Genomic DNA, 17,895 nt, shown 5'->3' with positions numbered 1-17,895 from the left:
CATAGGATTTAACTTCTAATAAGTAGAGTGTGCAGCCCAGCACATGAGTGTTTTAGTTCAGTCTTTGTCTCTGAATTCTGATTGAGGTTATTGTTGTGCAGCGTGGACCCTAATGATCAGAAGAAGACGGCATGTTATGACATCGATGTAGAGGTGGAAGATCCTCTTAAAGCACAAATGAGCAGCTTCCTGCTCTCTACAGCCAATCAGCAAGAGATCGCCTCTCTGGACAACAAGGTTAGTGTGAGACACCGCTTGAACTTCCAGATAGGGTTGCATAATATATAGTTTCAGCATTGATATTGCAATGTGTATATCCGCAATAGTGACATCGCAGGAATACATAATTTGTTAAAGATTAAAACATAAAGATATTACTAATATTATTATTTTAAAATAGTTTATACAATAATGTAATGAGACAATTTCTGTACCTGAAAACTGTTAGACTCTTCAGAAAACCATAAAGCACTGTTTATTTAACTTTGATCTTTCCTCTGTTGTATTTATATATGCTTGTATTTTATTATCATTTATCCAGAGAAAAAAGACCTGATCAGCCTAATCTATCTAAATGAATGAAATCTTTGCAAATAGAGCTATTCAATTCATTGGGTGAAATTCTATTCATATAGCAGAAAAACAAAGTATTGCAATGTCAGACTCTTGCAATTTCGTGCAGCCCTTCTTCCAGATATTTTATTGTCAGTTCTTTATCTTACAATTATGCTGACTACAGTGTAAAATATTGAGGTTATTCCTTTATTAGTCAAAGAACCTTATATGGTAACTTCAATGAAATTGATTACATCAAAAGTCTTGCAATAACCCCCTGTAACTCTCCTGGTAGTGCCCTATAAAGGGTTAAGGACAACTGTAGGACTTACACATCTGTAAATAGACTTTTGAATTGTCAGTCTGGTTCTGAATGATCCACAGATCCATGAGACCATCGAGTCCATCAATCAGCTGAAGATTCAGAGAGATTTCATGCTCAGTTTCTCCAGAGATCCCAAAGGCTACATCCAGGACTGGCTCAAATCCCAAAGCAGAGATCTGAAGGTCTGCATCAGCTTTCTTTCCTCTATATGTTAATTCTGATATTTATACAATATATAATTCAGTAGACGAAGTGTGTTGTTTAGTACAGTCTATATATTCTTTTCTCAGTTTACTATGCTAAGACAGATGCATGAAATTTGAAGGCTGAAAAAAAAAAGAAGTGTAAACACAGCAGCTCTGTGTCTGTTTCAAAACATTGCTCTGTTTGTTTGAGTGGTCTGATATGTCAACTTATGCCTTAACCAATAGCATGAGTTTGGGGGTGGGACTACCTGTTTGGAGCAGGTCAGAAGGGGCAGGAGGAGTGTTTGGAAATTAATTTCAGAGTTCTGTTTGCTGCTGTTTATGATACAGAAAGGACACATGTTGAGCAACATTTATAGAAGCTTCTAGCAGATATTTGCTTTATGATCAGTAAGTTACTACTAATATGAACCAAAGCTTCAATGGCTCAAAGTAATTTTTTAAAAAAAAATAATACATTTGAAACTGAAAGACAATTTGTTACAAAGTGTTACAGAAAATTGATTTTAAAATGTTTACTGGTTTACTGCATCTGATCAAAGAAGTTATGCAAGTAGATCAAGTTTTCATATTTAATATCATATGTTAACAGTGCCTTTAGTGTCCTGTGTCACGTTTGTTCTTGCATCTATTAATTCATTCAATCATTCGTTTTCACTTCGGCTTTGTCCCTTTATTCATCTGGGGTCGCCACAGCGGAATGAACCTCCAACTTATCCAGCATATGTTTTGCACAGTGGATGCCCTTTCAGCTGCAACCCAGTACTGGGAAACATCCATACACACTCATTCACACACATACACTACGGCCAATTTAGTTTATTCAATTCACCCATACCACATGTCTTTGGACTTGTGGGGGAAATCGGAGGACCCGCTGGAAACCCACGCGAACACGGCGAGAACATGCAAACTCCACACAGAAATGGCAACTGACCTAGCTGGGATTCAAACCAGCGACCTTCTTGCTGTGAGGCGACAGCGCTAACCACTGAGTCAGTGTCGCCCATTTAATGTTCTCACATTTCTTTTGTTTGCAGCTGATGACAGATGTTGCGGGGAACCCGGAGGAAGAGAGAAGAGCAGAGTTTTATCATCAGCCTTGGTCTCAGGAAGCTGTCAGCCGTTACTTCTACTGTAAGGTAAGGATATAAAAGCATAAGGTGTGCTTCTACTTCTGGTCAACAGTGAAACAGGATGCTAGAACAGCTTTTGTGAGGTTGTATGGTCTAGTATCTGCACTGAACCAAAACTGACACGCTCCTCCGTCTATCTAATCTACTTCCCAAAGATTCAGCAGAGGAGGCAGGAGCTGGAACAGGCCTTGGCCTTGAGGAACACCTAGAGCCCACATTCAAACAGGTGGCCTCATTTGGGACAACACTGCCTCCATGTGGAGGACTCGCCATTACTTTCCACAGTGTTTTGAGGGTTTGTTTGCTGTTGCCACTGTGATCTACAATACTGGACCAATCGAACCCTGTTACTCCAACCTGAAGTTCCATTGTACCGTACGTACATTTCAGCCAATCACGGTGCTGCGTCTTCCATTTCTAGATCAAATCATCTCACTGTGCACTATTTGGATTTCTGTTTTTTAATCCCACTTACATTCACCAGCATTATAATCTCGCAGACTTCAGAGCCGGCTTTGTCCCATAGATTTAGTCTGCACTCGTAGTGGTTTTGATCAAACAGATCATTTTATATATGTTGTTCAGTGGCGGAGCTACAATAATTAACTCCAATATTTACACTTTGATTGAAAGTGTATGTATGAAGTACTTTGAGGCAGGCAGCTTTAAAAGAGCATCATGGAGTATCAACTCAACTTGTGGCCTACAGGGTTTGTCACAATAATGCCATTTAGCTGCCTTTTTTAGGTCAGCAGTGTACATAAACATTGAATGATTGAAGGAGGTTGTTTTGATCAAAGGCTATTCTGCCATAGAAAGACAGAACACAATAGCTGCACCCACTGAATGAGAATGCAGTTGAAACTTCATTTATTTGGCCTCAACTTTTACTCTACTCTTAACCGAGTTATGTGTAGTTGCTGCATTTTTACGACAGAACTGACATAGTGGTTAGTTTTCTTTGAAGGTATTTGAATTTGAAGGAGTCTGTTTTGGAGAAGCTTTCACATATGAAGAAATCATCCCAGTAACACAGGATGTTTAGAAATATAATCTGCCTGTTAAATTGTGATGACTGAATACTGTGTCTGAGAAGAAGCCTCTAGTCTGTTTCAACACTATCTGAACTTCTGCTGGTGAACACTGCTGGTGAACACTGATCCTTTATATTTGGAAGCTTTGCTTATGGTGTATGCTGCACTTCACAGCATGTCAGATCCCAATATTTGAAAGACTCAGTATTGAATCACCACCCTGCCGTATTTGGTTTAGAGGTTGGGAGACACACCTTGAGTGTATATTAGGAACATTTGATGCTTTATGCTTCACCAAAATCTGTTTTGTGCACATGATCGTTTATGTATTAATTTGATTGTTTCAGCAGTGCAGTTTAAACGACATCCTGTGGGCAATTGTGTTTGTCACTAGTGTAACTATTTAACATCATTAGTGTTAATCGATGTTTCACCAAAGTCTAAATTACTTTTTAAAAGAGTGTACATATTTTGACTAGATGAAGGACTATTTAAAAGGAGAATTACACGCCATTTCTCTTTAGCTGTGAAAAACAGTGCTTTTTAAAATTGCTTTTTGACTCCTAGAGTCTTTGCACTAAATGGATCATGCTCCAAACGCTTTCCATTATGTCCCTTACACTAAAGTAAAGAATAAAGGATGAACAAAGTGTGGATCCACTATACTGCCATCCGGCTTGATCACTGCAGTATGGTTCTGAATTCTCCTTGATTTACTGTCAGTTGAAGGATGGCTCGTGCAGGTTTGATGTTGTGTGTTCTTGCAGTGCCTGTGAATCTCGCACTCACATCTTCTCATGAGGAGGGAGAAGTCACCCAGAGTATTTTTTCAGACCTATGCATGCTGCATGGACACATTTTTATACTTTCATACAAGGACACGAGAAACCTTCTGACATTTTGGGATTTGATCAGAAGAGCACTGAGTTTGCTTAGTGGCCCACTGTGTGTGGGACACGATCGCCTCTACATACAGCATCAACCTAACATGTACAGCAGAGGCCATTTAGGTCATTTGTTATGTTGAGTCGTTTTGTTTTGTCTTTTAAAAAGACTTTGCGATTTAATATGTGGGTATTAGAAGCACACCGACAATTTATACAGAGCCTGTTGAGGAACAACAGCACCTCCTGTCTGGTCTTTTGGGTACTACATGTATAGTCAGCCATTTTGAACATGATGAACTTGAATTTGTATATCAGTAAAACATCTGCCTGTGCTGCTGTTGTGTTAGCAGCTGAACACTCTTTTCTGTTTCTGTGTGTAAAGAAATTTGCTCTCCAAGCCACCAAGTGTTTAGTGTTAGCCTCTCTACTGCTTTTAATCGTAGCATATTTGCAGTAAATGCCTCATGCTGCTCTCCAGGGCTTCTGTAAGGGAAAATATCCAAAATTGGGTGCTAATTGGCATCACTTTTGATTAAATGCCACACATGTATTTAAATACTTCATACCAGAGCCTTCTGGACTTTGAAATCTTTATTATAACCACCAGGGGCCAGTTTCAGTAACAAAACCAGTGTGGTAATCAGTCTTGCTATTCAGATTCAGATCTTACTTTTAAATTGACTTTAAAGACAAATGCAAATTCTTAAGAAAAAATTATATATTTTTAACTTATCTAGGCAGTGTGTAAAGCTGGCCTCAGTGTTTTAGCATCCAACCGATTTCCTGAATTGTTAATTGAAGATCTGCCTACATATGAATAAGGTTATAATGAACGCCTGTGTGTTTCATTTGTTTTGTTTTCTCACAGTCTGTTCATTAGTTTTCTCACCTTTTTCCACTGTTCAGTGAGAGATCAAAGCTACAGATATGCCTGTGTAAGATAGTGACGATGTAAATAAACAAGCGCTTGCCAAAGTTTGTGAATGGAACACGAGACTGAAAGTGTGTTGTGAGTTTTTTTTTTTTAAATGAGAGCCAAAGTCATTCAGCTGGCAAGATCGGTCTGGAACTGCTTTCCCTGCAAATGATTGCACACCTTATCATGGCTTCATTAGCCAATCAGAGTGAAGGATTGAGCAACCCTTTCTTATAAACTAAAAACAATCAACCAAACGTAATATTTAATTTATGACATAATGTGCCACAGTATTATACAACTCTGCAGCCATAGACTGGTTGGCTACTGAAGCTAAGCGAGTCTCAGTCTGGCCATTACCTGTCTGGGAAAACTAGGTTGCTGCAAATGTACCTATGTGCGTTCAAAAGTAGAGATTCTAAGCTCTAAGAATCACAATCCTTCGGATGAGACGTTAAACCAAGCTCCTGACTCTTAGTGCAAATTAAAAATTGCATGTTTCTTTCCATCGTTTGTGTCTCCACAATGTGTCTGCAAAGTTTCATCTTAAAACACCCATCTGAATTTTGGGTTTTTCTGCTCTGAACACGTTGTAGCTGTATTTGTTGCCTGTGCCGTTAATGCTAGTTCTCCCCACCCACCGTTCCCACATGCCTGCCAGAGTGTGCTTCAATCTCCGCCTCGGCTGCATCAGATAAACAGCACAGTGACAGACATGAAGGAAGCAGATCTCACTTAACGTTTGTGAGAGATACTACAGTAAGAACCTTACCAATGATTATTTGATGTATATGTTGTGGAGTTGCAACGATGAGTCACACACAATATTGTTACAAAGTTCACTAACACATACACACACACAGCACACGCATTTAAATTTGCACGCAAATGTGACATGATACACATTAATATGGTATGCATATCCATTATGTTAACGTACAAAAAAAACCCTGTTTTAAAGTCCGCAAACCAAGATTCTTTTATAATTATACTGACATACAGCTGTGGTGTTAAAGTAAAGCTGAAGTAAATCGCTGTAATTCATTACACATGCACTGTTTTAAAAACGTTTTAAACTTGTAAAACTAGTTTTTGATGATTTATGATCACAGAGAGCTGAACAGATCTTTTAATCTTGATATGACTGTGGACACAAAATATCTCCACAGTTCTTTCCAAACAGCTTCCAAAAGATGATTTTCATCATAGGTGCGCTTTAAGCCTTTTGTCCTGGCCAAATTCCCTCCTAAGCATCCCCATGCATTGAATTGGATTTATACCAGTGTCTCTCCTCTCCACCTGCAGCTGGTGTGTTCTGTCCCATCGCTACATCATCATCCAGGTAGAGTTGCACAGTAATGGTGCTGAGAGACCCCTTATGATTGTAAAGTGCTTTGGATGTATTTCTATTGACAGTAAAGTGCTGTAAATGCATTCGTTTGTTTGTTTATATAACATAAGTACCATGCACATCTCAGCAAACACATGTTGGCCTTTGAACATGGTCTTGGACAAAGGGAGGCCTTGGATCAATAAGGTTGAGAGCCACTGCATTGATGTGAAAATTCCAAAGGAAAACATGGTCTGAAATGTAGTTGTGGTAGCTGAGAGTAAAAGATCATCTCTGTAACAAACATTGCTTTATAATCACAGCAGTGATTTATGAGGGACTTTTAATGTCATTCAGTATTGTTCTGTCTTACTCTTTAAAATACCCCCTGGTATTTTACTGGCTGAGAAATAACCTTTCAGTACCTCTCTACTCTTATCCAGCCTAACGCACAGGACCACCCCTTAGTTCTCTAAAATACAGCAGTGTAGAGAAAGAAGACCCTATACATAAAGTCAGGCACCACACTAATCTCTTTGGGCCCTGTAAATATACATTGAGTTTAGAATTTCACCTCAGAGCTAAAAAGCCCATAGAAGAGGAAACTGAAATTGTAATTTACCAAATTGTGGTGAGACCAAGTTAGTAATGTAAAACATTCATTTCCTGCAGTCTATACTTGAAGAATAGACATCCTCTATTATTATCTGTAAAGACCCATTCTCAAGTCTGATTTACAGTCTCCTATATTCATATACGGCAAGTCACTTTTGGGTATACATGAATCCCAGTGGTGTTTTGGGTCACTGATGTCAGACCAGAACATGTATTGGTGCAAAGAACTGTGAACCTGATTTAGACCATTTCTCCATAAGTGTATGTGATTCCTCCTCCTTGTGAAATTGTGCACAGCCAGATGGTTTAGATTTTTAGGTTAAAAACAATTCATAACTTTATTTCTTTACCCTGTAAGAGAGTAGCAATTAATTTACTTGAAAATTGATTCCAAACTTTGCTGCAAAAAATGTCTGCTCAGACCTTGACATGGCACTATGCAACATCAATAAGTTTTTAAAAAATAAGAAATAAAAAAGAATAAATCTGGTGACACGGTGGCTCAGTGGTTAGCATGTTTGCCTCACAGCAAGAAGGTTGCTGGTTCGAGTACTGGCTGGGCCAGTTGGGATTTCTGTGTGGAGTTTGCATGTTCTCCCAGTGTTGGCGTGGGTTTCCTCTGGGTTCTCCGATTTCCCCCACAGTCCAAAGACGTGCTATAGGTGAATTGAATAAGCTAAATTGGCTGTTGTGTATGAGTGTTTCCCAGTACTGGGTTGCAGCTGGAAGGGCATCTGCGGTGTAAAACATATGCTGGATAAGTGGGTGGTCCATTCAGCTGTGGCGACCCCTGACGAATAAAGGGACTAAGCCAAAGGAAAATGGATGAATGAATGAGTGAGTGAATGAATGAGTAAATCTTAGTGTTGGCATTGATTTTTAATGTACACACTTAAATCTGACTATGCACATTATATAAGGTTATCTGATGTACTTTGAGGTAAGTAAAATGGCTGGTAACGATAATTATTACTCAAATACTAACTCTTTAACCAGTGTTGCTTTGTTTCATACAGCTCCAGATTAAAAAAGATAACTCGTGGGTGCATCGTCATGATCAGATTTCACAGATGATGTTTATTGAGTTCTGAAATATTCAGCACATTCGGTTAAAAGGTCATACAATCGTATCTGAAGGAAGCAGGATGGCTCAAGATGCTCTTGTAGCGGAGACTAGAACCTCGACTAACCACCTGAAGTCTGACATGATCACATAATAAATGATGACTGAGTTTGTTCAGCTTTTCACCTATGAACTTTAGGTTCCTGCATTCAGTCATCGGAAGCTATGTAAACAAGTTGAAACTCATTCTTCAGGCTTTATTTGAAGTTAGTTAAGATGATATTACCAATATCGTTCACTGCCTAAATGAGGTATTCTTGACCACTGGAACATATATAGATCAATTCCTTTATATGTAAATCTTTAAACCCAAGAAAATGGAAAGCGGCTTACTTCAAAACCTGAATTTCTTTCACATGTAGTACACAAGCAGGAATATTTAAGAAATGATCCTCTTTGACATTCATTGTATGGACCAAAAACATTCTTCAAAACTGATTTGTCCAAAAACAAAGTTGAACACGATGTGAGCATGAGTAAATGAAGACAAAGTTCATTGTAATGTGAACTAGTCCTTTCAGCAAGGCATCGTCATTGTATTTAGTTAAACTAGTTCACTGGATGATCTTTGCAAAGACGTTCACAGCATCAGGGTGCAATTGACTGGAGCAATATCAGTAGGTCAAGTAAGGCCACCTAAATGAAAATCAAGAAGTTTGTTCCATCTTAACATTGCAGCATTGGTCAGTTCAGGTGCTGTTGGCCTGCTCCTGTTCAAACAAAGCCATGGCTAGATGTGATCGAGAGGCCAGCCCCTCCAGGTTACTGAGGACACAGCGGTGATAGATGTCCTCGCTGAAGCGTGGGTTACATTCTCTGTGCACATACTTCTGAACTAGCGCCGGCTCCACAGCCCGAAACACATGCAACCCAGAGTAACGTACAAAGATCTCATAGACATCCATGCTCTCCAGCAACTCATCATTGTCCAGGATGTCAGCTGCCATTTTTGTGCGGGCAGCCATGTAATCTGCATTATAAAAACAGGCTTCTTCAAAGACATGCCGGTCAAAGTGGCCATCACGCAGAGTTTCAGATGCAAACGATGAAGCGGCAGAAGGCTGCTGGTCGCGGTAGACCAGAGCAGGACTGTACTCTTGAAAGTGGATTGGGAAGAAGACCTGCCAATTGCTGATAGCATTCATTCGACAGCGGTTGAGAAAGTCAGCGTTGACCTCGGTCCATACGCTGGCCAGGAAGAACAGAGTGTCTACTGGGTGCTTCTTGGAGATGATGTCCATCAGCTTGACCTGTGAAGGAACTTCAGTCTTTACACTGATCCAAGGGATCTTGACGTCGCCATAACGTTTCTCTACCTCACCAATCATAGCTTTCACACCGGCAAAGACGTCCATCTGGCTGACTCGCTGAGCATCGAATGGGTCATAAACAAACAAGAAGGTGAGCAGAGCATTGTCATGGGTATCCAGAGCATTCATGACGTACATGTCCAAAAAGTTGCCCACAAAGTCTTGGTCATGTGCGGTCACAGGGAGGATCACCTGCACTCGTGTTGCTTCCGTCACATATGGCATAGGGATGATTTCCACAGCACTGAGTGGCTTTAGCAGATTCACCCGCTTGGCGATTACCTGACTGTGACCCTTCTGAGTAAAGGCTTCCAGAGCCAAATCCAGCACATACTCCATCCCTCGTGTGGGATCGAAGCGCCGGTAACCGTTTAGCAGACGCCGCTTACGGAAGCGCAACTGGGGCTGATATCGCTCATTTAGACGGCCCACTGCGGTCTCCAGAACTGAACTGACGTCTGCCCGGTCGGCTCCTCGAAGCTCACACTTTGGAGAGCTGTCGGCACATGAATAAATGTGCTCTTCTGTGAAGTATTCCCAGTTGATCACCTCAAAACGGGTTTTGGGTCGGAATGGTGGGTTGATTCCAATGGGCCAGGTGGCTCCGGCTTTACCCTCTGGAGTGAGCTCACTTATGTTATTGATCTGATTCTGGAGTCAAAACAACAGAAGAAATCATTGTTATGAGTAATGCAATGTTAAACTGGTAAAAGGAACAAGTTGTCCTTTATGTCATTTTGATTCAGGAGCTGTATCTCTGTTCCTCCTTGAATCAAAGACAAAGTCATTCTATCCAATTTGAAGGCAGCTGAAAGACCAAGGTGGTTCGTTTCAAGTTTATTTCCTGCTGTTATGTGATGAATGATGTCTGGCTGAGAGCTTCAAACACCTTGCGCCATTACCTTTGCAGAGTATTTGCCCAGACATGAATATTGAGCATTAGAGCAAGGCATCTAAAAGATTACTTTAAATGCAAAATCATTTGGAAAAATGTCAAATAAATTACTGAGCGTGACTGAAATTTAAAATACTGTTTGCCAAGTCAGACTAGCATAAATCTAGAGATGCAATGGTGTGTACATTCTGGCCAATACTGGCACAAATTCTTTCTGTTGCCAATGTATAGGTTGATAAATAGCAATCTTGATATTAATATTTTTCAGCCCTATGAACAACAAAACAGTGGAAAACTGCTATAAACAAGGAGACTGCATGGAAACATCAAGATATTTTCCCAAAATCATTTAAAAATTACAATTCCATTTCAATCATTACCACTTATCACTACTAAGTAATTTGATTGTAGCATGATTTTGTCTATCATGCATAAATGTTCAAATGCAAAAATGTGCATTCTACTCCACTATAGATTTAATGTTTGTGTACTTTTAATTCATCTATGAGGTCACACTGTGACATTAATCTTCTAATTGTCACCCAACTTAACATAATTCGAACTCAGAGGCTAGTCATGGGACCTGAATAACCCTAACCTTGAATAAAAGTATCACAGTTTCACGTTATGACGGTATTGTGATTACTGCTGTAAAATTTTCTTTTTAAATATCGGGAAAAAATCTAAATAAAATAGTTGTTAAAAAATGCTAAATTTTCTGTTATACAGTTCCTACAGTATAACAGAACATTTTTTCCAAAACTTTTCTAAACCGTGGTAAACCTTGAAAACCGTTATTGTCCCATGCCTATCGCAGGCCAGAGAATCTTGAACTTCAAAAACAGCGAAAATAGCTGGTCACAAGCTAAAAAGTGTAGCATAACCACATCTAAAACTAAGCTACTGTAGCATACCTGTAAGTGCTGAATTTGCGCATATGTCCAGTCCAATTCAATCTGGTTGTAGCGTTTGTGTAGGCGATACATCAGGGCAGGTTCAGAGATGGGGTGGACAGTGAAGGCGTTCTTAAACTGTGCACTGTCCTCACGCTCAGGGTCCACATTCTTCTGCAGCTCAAAGTAGCGGTACGTCATCTCCTACATAGGTTTCAAACCACAAGAGCACTGATATGAATGACTAAAAAACTGCAAGTAAAAACAGTATTTACTTTACATTCTCTATTTAATCTTAAAGTGCTGTTTTTTGCAAATATTATAAGTCATAATATATGCAAGTTGCCTGTTTGAGTTTCTTTATGTAAGAGTTACTTCAGAATATAGCCCTTGGCAGCAGTAGTATTCTCTTTTTAATAGGGATTTCAGTGTCTACCGGTTTGCCAAAAAACACCTTGTTTGAGCTTAACAGAAAAAACACAATGGTTTGAAACTACTTGAGGGTGAGAAAATGGTGAGCATATGTTCATTTTTGGGTAAACTCTTTCTTTAATATGTCTAATTTCAGGACAGTGTTTCTTTTCAACAGAAGATCAGCAAGTACCTAGCAAACAATTTTGTGTTTAACAGAGACAACTTGGCTAAACTTAGGCTGTCAGTGAAAAATTACTAGACATCTAAGAATAGCCAAAAACTAGACTAGTCGTCAAATAGACATTAGACTTCATATGTGTAGTCATTCATTTCTGTTTATTTGATGACTAGTCTAGTTTTGGCCTATTCCTAGATGTCTAGTAGATTTTCACTGACAGCCCAAGTTTAGCGTTCTTTTGGCCAAGAAGACTATATTTAGACGTCTATTAGACATCGTCATTCATTCATTTTCTTGAATGAATCGCCAACTTATCCAGCATTTGTTTTACACAGCGGTTGCCCTTCCAGCCACAACCCATCTCTGGGAAACATACACACTCATACACTACGGACAATTTAGCCTACCCAATTCCCCTGTACCACATGTCTTTGGACTGTACCATATGTCTTTGGACTGTGAGGGAAACCGTAGCACCCAGAGGAAACCAACGCGAACGCAGGGAGAACATGCAAACTCCACACAGAAACGCCAACTGACCCAGCCGAGGCTCGAACCAGCGACCTTCTTGCTGTGAGGTGACAGCACTACCTACTGCACCACTGCGTCACCCTATTAGACATCTTTTAAAAACAAAAAATGCTTGCTGGGTAGCGTAGCTGCCAACATTTGTCTCTGGATTACTGAATAACACAGCTGAGATCCGGGTTTGTAACTGTACTGTGGTATTAGTAACTGTACTATGCACCGGATTTCTGTCCCCTGCTGCGATCGGATACTATACCAAAGTTGGCGACCCGTAGGTGTTACAGACTGTACCTAATAGCTGGGGGCCGGGGGCGGGGTGAAATTACAGGAGTTTTCTGGGAGAAATAACAAAACAGGAGGGTGGCGGGAGATGGGTCTGAAATACAGGAGACTGCCGGGAAAAACAGCAGTGTTGGCAGGTATGGTGCATGTAAGTAGGTTTTAGCTCTTCATGTGCATTCATACAGATGTTTCCTCACCTGATGCTTCTCCACACAGCTAAGACCCAGGTAATCAATGATGCATCGACCAAGCCACTCGTCTGGCCTGACGCTGAGGATGTCGTTTCGACAAGAGTCCAGATGTGGCTGCAGTCGTGCTAGAAGGCTTCGTGACAGCAGGTACCCATATCCGCCATGGCAATATCGGGCACGTTCTTCTCCACCAATAAACTCCTCTGCCCGCCCCATGTACATGTCCTGTCCCGCACTGAGATGATTAACCAGCTCCATGATCCTTTCAGCTTGTGTGTACGTATCGTCCTGTGCAAGGTAAAACCAGTCATACTCATTGGCGTGATGCTGGTGAAGGTGTCGTATGGTTTCATACATCAGCCAGACGGGTCGGTCATCACCATGAGCGATGACAGCCATGCCGTGTGGTGCCTTTGCACTTCGAAGGCCAGTGAAAAAGAAGGTTCGATGGAAATGGTGAGCTACGGTTTTATTCACCGCAACCCCAAGTGTGTTCAGAGTGGCACGTGAGCTCAGGATGCCCACCAGAAGCCGTTCTCGGATGCCCAGCTCTGTGTGGATGTAGCGAGTCCTGTAGCAATCAAACAATTGTGCAATTTTAACATTTTATATTTAGCAAAAAAAGGCTGGCAGATATAAAAATAGGCATCCAATTTTCGGCATCTCTCTCTCTTTGCATGTGCATAGGGCTGCAGAATATTGGAAAATACTAATATTGTGATATTTTTTTCTATTTCACGATATGTATTGTGATATGAATACAATTTTACCATCTGACTTCATATCACTATTTGGAAAGAATTTATTTTATTAGATCGATTGGTATGATTCTGCAGTGGGAGTGAATCTCCATAAAATCTAATAAACAATCTATAAAATTGTTTATTAAAATAAAATCTATAAACTTTTTGGGGTCCCCCAACACATTTTTATTGTTGTCTGTGCTATTTGCAGTGCATTTCTGTATTTGGATGTGTTGTGAGTAGTTTCATGCATAGGAATCTATAAATACAACCAAGAACAAGATACTGTACAATTGAAATGAAGTGTTTTATCTTTTCCCGAGTCTAACAGTATTCAAGTACAGTAACTGAATGATAAAAATAAAAATAATTCAGTGAAATTAATAATAGTTAAGGTCACAGATGGTACAATTTCTTCTATCTGAATGTTTTTAAAATCATTATACAACCACATGCTCCAAAAACACATGCAAATGATAAATTATAATACAAACTAAACGTTGCTTATCCTGCAATGTGACTATTGCAAATGATCACATGGCGATATCGATGCTGAAAAGATATATTGTGCTGCCCTACATGTGCATGTAAAGAAGAAATTTTTTTTAGCAAATTCCATGAACATTCAGCCAGTTTTATTTATGTTAAAATAAAACAGCATAGTTATACTGACCTGTACTTATACACAATAATCACTTATGGTACTAAATGACAAGTAATTATTAACTATCAAAAGATTCTGGGGCTCTAGTCCAGTTGTAGTTTTTTATGTGATCAAATGATTCTTGAGTTGTACACACACAGACACACCAATGCATGCATGCACACACAATTGTACAGAATGACATTACTGTGTGCATTGTGTATGTCATGTTAAAATGTTTTGCTCACAACACATTATAATGCATTACACTTTTATGTATGTATTTATTTATTCATTTAGATACTTGAAATTTCTTTTTTTGCTTTAATCTTTATATATATATATATATATATATATATATATATATATATATATATATATATATATACACACACATCCTTTGTCCATTTAGAAAATTGTCTCTGTAGAGGTTTAGGCTTAGAGTGATTGGATAACACACTAAGCCAATTACAAAGCACAGTAAAACAAATAAGCCACTGTTACCATCCATGGACCACCCATCGCCCCTTTTTAATCTAATTTACAAGATGCAACATAAACAGATAACTGATGGTTTGATCTTGTCTAAACATAAGATTGATTTTGAAATCTTAAATATTAACTTGTCCTAAGAGCATAGAATTTTGTAGAGGCAAAAGGGACATATGGATACAAATACTGAACTCTCTCTAGCAATAATTGACCGAACTATTTTAAAATGGTGTGTCAAACTGCTACTAATGAGCCAAAGTTTTACAGTTTACTCTCAATCTAGTTCTAACACGTAGAGCTGTAGTGATGGGATAAGCCTGAAGGACTTGATCAGCTGGATCAGGTGTTTTTAATTAAGGTTGAAAAAGACAGCAGTGCTGTGGTCCTCCAAGAGTTTAACGCTCCTGAACAAAATGACTGACTACATCTCAAAATATGTCATACAATTGTCAAGTTTGGCATTATCTGAAAAGTGTTGGTATTTATGTTGGAGAAAATAGCACTCTTACAGAAGATGTGTTTTCTGTCCCCACAAATGTCGTTGATTCTTCATCTAAACCTGCTACATTGTTTGGACTATTTCTAGTATTTGCAGCTGTGGACATTTTCATGAGATGGAAAAAGTGTCAGCAACTTCACAAAGTAGTGAAGATTCAGCGGTGAGAGAAGCGCATAGGTGAGGTGAAAAATACTGCTCTGAGAGCTTGTTACTCCATGCCAAAACAAACAAACACAGACTACTGAAATGACCCAAAGGTCAGAAGTTGATTTAATATACTGTACTTGTAAATAATTTGAAATTGCGTTTGACAAAAACGATTAGTTTAAGTGTTCGCTAGATGAATAATATGTTAAATACCTAGTTAATAAGAGCTTGTTACAGTTTTACGTTATGGCCTTCTGCTAACTGGGAATTGCCATGTGTACTATACGATAAATTTAACCCATTTTGAAATAAGGCTGTAACATAAAAAATGTGGAAAAAGTAAAGCGCTATGAATACTTTCTGGATGCACTGTACATGTACTGTAGATATATATATATATATATATATATATATATATATATATATATATATATATATATATATATATATATATTTGTTGCTTTGATTATTTCTTTTGTTGTTGCATACATTTTAGATAAAAGTAAATGCAAGTGTATTAAAGGGATATACCAAAAATTCTAAATTTGTCATGCACTCCTCCACCGTTTGTTGAGTGTCTTTCTTCTGCTGAACACAAAGATATACTGAAGAATATCAGCTGCCGTTGACTTCCATAGCCTTTTTGTTCCTACTATAGATGTCAGTGGCTATCGTTTTTAAACTTTCTTCAGAATATTTTGTTTTGTATTTACATAAATGGTTAGATCTGCTCGAGTGTGAGTAAATAGTGAGAACATTCCAATTTTGGGGGGTGAACTGTCCCTTTAAATACTGAGATCTTGTCATTTGTGAACGACTTGTACACATCAACTATTTTCAAACTGCACTGATTTGGAGGACTCACCTAAGAACTTTCTTGTGTGGTTTGTTGGGATCTTTGTGATAGGGCACAATGCGAGGCTGGAAGTCCTCATTTCCATCCCCTTCTTGGCCATTGTGGAGATCTCTGATATGACCGTTGTGTACGAGTCTCCCATTACTCAGGTCGTCTCCACAAGCCTCATCAGTCTCCCCCTGCGTCCAGGACACCATCAGGAGGCTGAGGCTGCAGCCCAAAGACAGGCCCAGGATGAGAGGTAGAGCAGGCCGGAAAACAGCCAGAAAAGAAGCAAGACGCATGCTGGAGACGAGTCTTCAGGGAGACAGTCAATGGATGACAAGTCTACAGAGGTTTCCTCAGAGAACAGTTCAAGTAACAGCACAGTCTTGTTTACTCGTAATTAGCGTGCAGGTATTTGACAGGTTATGCAAAGGTATTTGGTTTTTGTCAGTTTGTGTCAAAGATCAGCATGACTAGTCAAAATGGCAAAGGAGCAGGAGCAAGCATTCTGATCTGCTTCTTTACAATCAAACTACTAAAGTAAGGACATATGGTCCTGATTTAACATTCAATTATACAAAACCAAAGGCACAGCTAATGAATTCGTCCACTGTGGTGTAGCCGGACACTCTCCTGCACGCGATATGGCGAACATGTATGCAAACATTATGCGAGAGTCGCCTTCACCGGTGATGCTCGTAAGGTCAGACTGCTAGCCAATCGAGACCATTTGCAGACAACAAACATGCAACGTCGATGTACAGTTGAAATATAATAAAGTTCAGGATCTCAACTTTGAGGAAAGGTTCTGCGTTGGAAAGACAACTAGCGATACATTACATTGAATAAATCCTCCGGTATTTCTATATTTATATCTCGCGTAGCTGCACACCGAGGCAGAGCAACATTAGCAGGCACCAGCTGTATTTCCCCCAAAACACACTAATCCGCAGACACTGCAGTCCACCGTGGATAACCTCCTTTGGCTCGTATCGTTCCAATGCTTCTGTGAAAAATACAAAAGCAGTCGCGAAATGACTTCGTTGACTTTGCTCTAAATATCTCCAGCATCGTCGATCGAGTCTACATGCGGATGTGCGGAGGAGGAAGATTGACTCAATGCGTTTAAACAGACCCAAGGAAACAAGCAGCACGAGCACAACAGTTCCACGTATACACGAGTCCCGCTGCTGCCGCTGCACACATTCGGGCTGATCGCGACCGAGATCCAGCCCTGTCTGATGCGTGCTCATTTCTGCGTCATGCATGAAAGATAAACGAAATGAGTCCGGTCGTCAAATGTCAGATAACTAACCTTCTGGGAAGGTGAGTAGTAGTTAAGGAGTAGCTACGAGACAAACGAAAAATGATAAAATTAATGTTAGTGGTGGTGATAATAATAATAATAATAATAATAATAATAATAATAATAATAATTAATTCTAGTTTTATTGTACTTAAATCAGCATGTTTAAAAAAACACATTAAAGATGTCATTGTAACCATGTCAAGCTAGACAATAGCATTTTATTACAAGTGTTTTTTAAACAGGCTGTTACCTTTAATAGAGGTAAAGTTCAGAAATATCAGATATTCATTCCCCTTAATGTAATTTCAGAAAAGTATTCTTTGCAAATTCTAAATAGGGAAATCTTATTAGCAGCCAAAGATTATCAAAGTACAGCATTGTTTACAGTCAATTGGAGAGTGCT

At 39.3% G+C, this 17,895-nt stretch overlaps 2 protein-coding genes across 4 annotated transcripts in view; one reads left to right on the top strand and one right to left on the bottom strand.

Moving 5' to 3' along the window:
• smarcd3b (SWI/SNF related, matrix associated, actin dependent regulator of chromatin, subfamily d, member 3b) overlaps positions 1 to 5,137 on the top strand; it is a 50,554-nt gene extending 45,417 nt beyond the window's left edge. For all 3 annotated transcript variants that reach the window (XM_056461953.1, XM_056461952.1, XM_056461954.1), the window contains 4 exons: positions 102 to 237; positions 940 to 1,062; positions 2,127 to 2,228; positions 2,378 to 5,137. In XM_056461953.1, the coding sequence (XP_056317928.1) occupies positions 102 to 237; positions 940 to 1,062; positions 2,127 to 2,228; positions 2,378 to 2,431 (415 nt within the window). In that variant the 3' untranslated portion in view covers positions 2,432 to 5,137. The remainder of the gene's footprint in view (positions 1 to 101; positions 238 to 939; positions 1,063 to 2,126; positions 2,229 to 2,377) is intronic.
• Positions 5,138 to 8,061: 2,924 nt separating this feature from the next.
• On the bottom strand, positions 8,062 to 17,399 carry chpf2 (chondroitin polymerizing factor 2). Its single transcript, XM_056461951.1, has 4 exons — positions 16,208 to 17,399; positions 12,825 to 13,389; positions 11,247 to 11,429; positions 8,062 to 10,088 (listed from the first exon to the last, which is right to left on the bottom strand). The coding sequence occupies exons 1-4, from the start codon at positions 16,480 to 16,482 to the stop codon at positions 8,817 to 8,819; spliced, it is 2,295 nt and encodes a 764-aa protein (XP_056317926.1). The 5' UTR covers positions 16,483 to 17,399; the 3' UTR covers positions 8,062 to 8,816.
• Between the last annotated feature and the right edge of the window lie 496 nt (positions 17,400 to 17,895).

The sequence above is a fragment of the Danio aesculapii genome, chromosome 7 (genome assembly GCF_903798145.1).
Source record: "Danio aesculapii chromosome 7, fDanAes4.1, whole genome shotgun sequence".
In the NCBI taxonomy this organism is placed as follows: domain Eukaryota; kingdom Metazoa; phylum Chordata; class Actinopteri; order Cypriniformes; family Danionidae; genus Danio; species Danio aesculapii.
The sequence above is the reverse complement of the archived record's forward strand: the minus strand, read 5'-3'. Positions and strand labels throughout refer to the sequence as shown.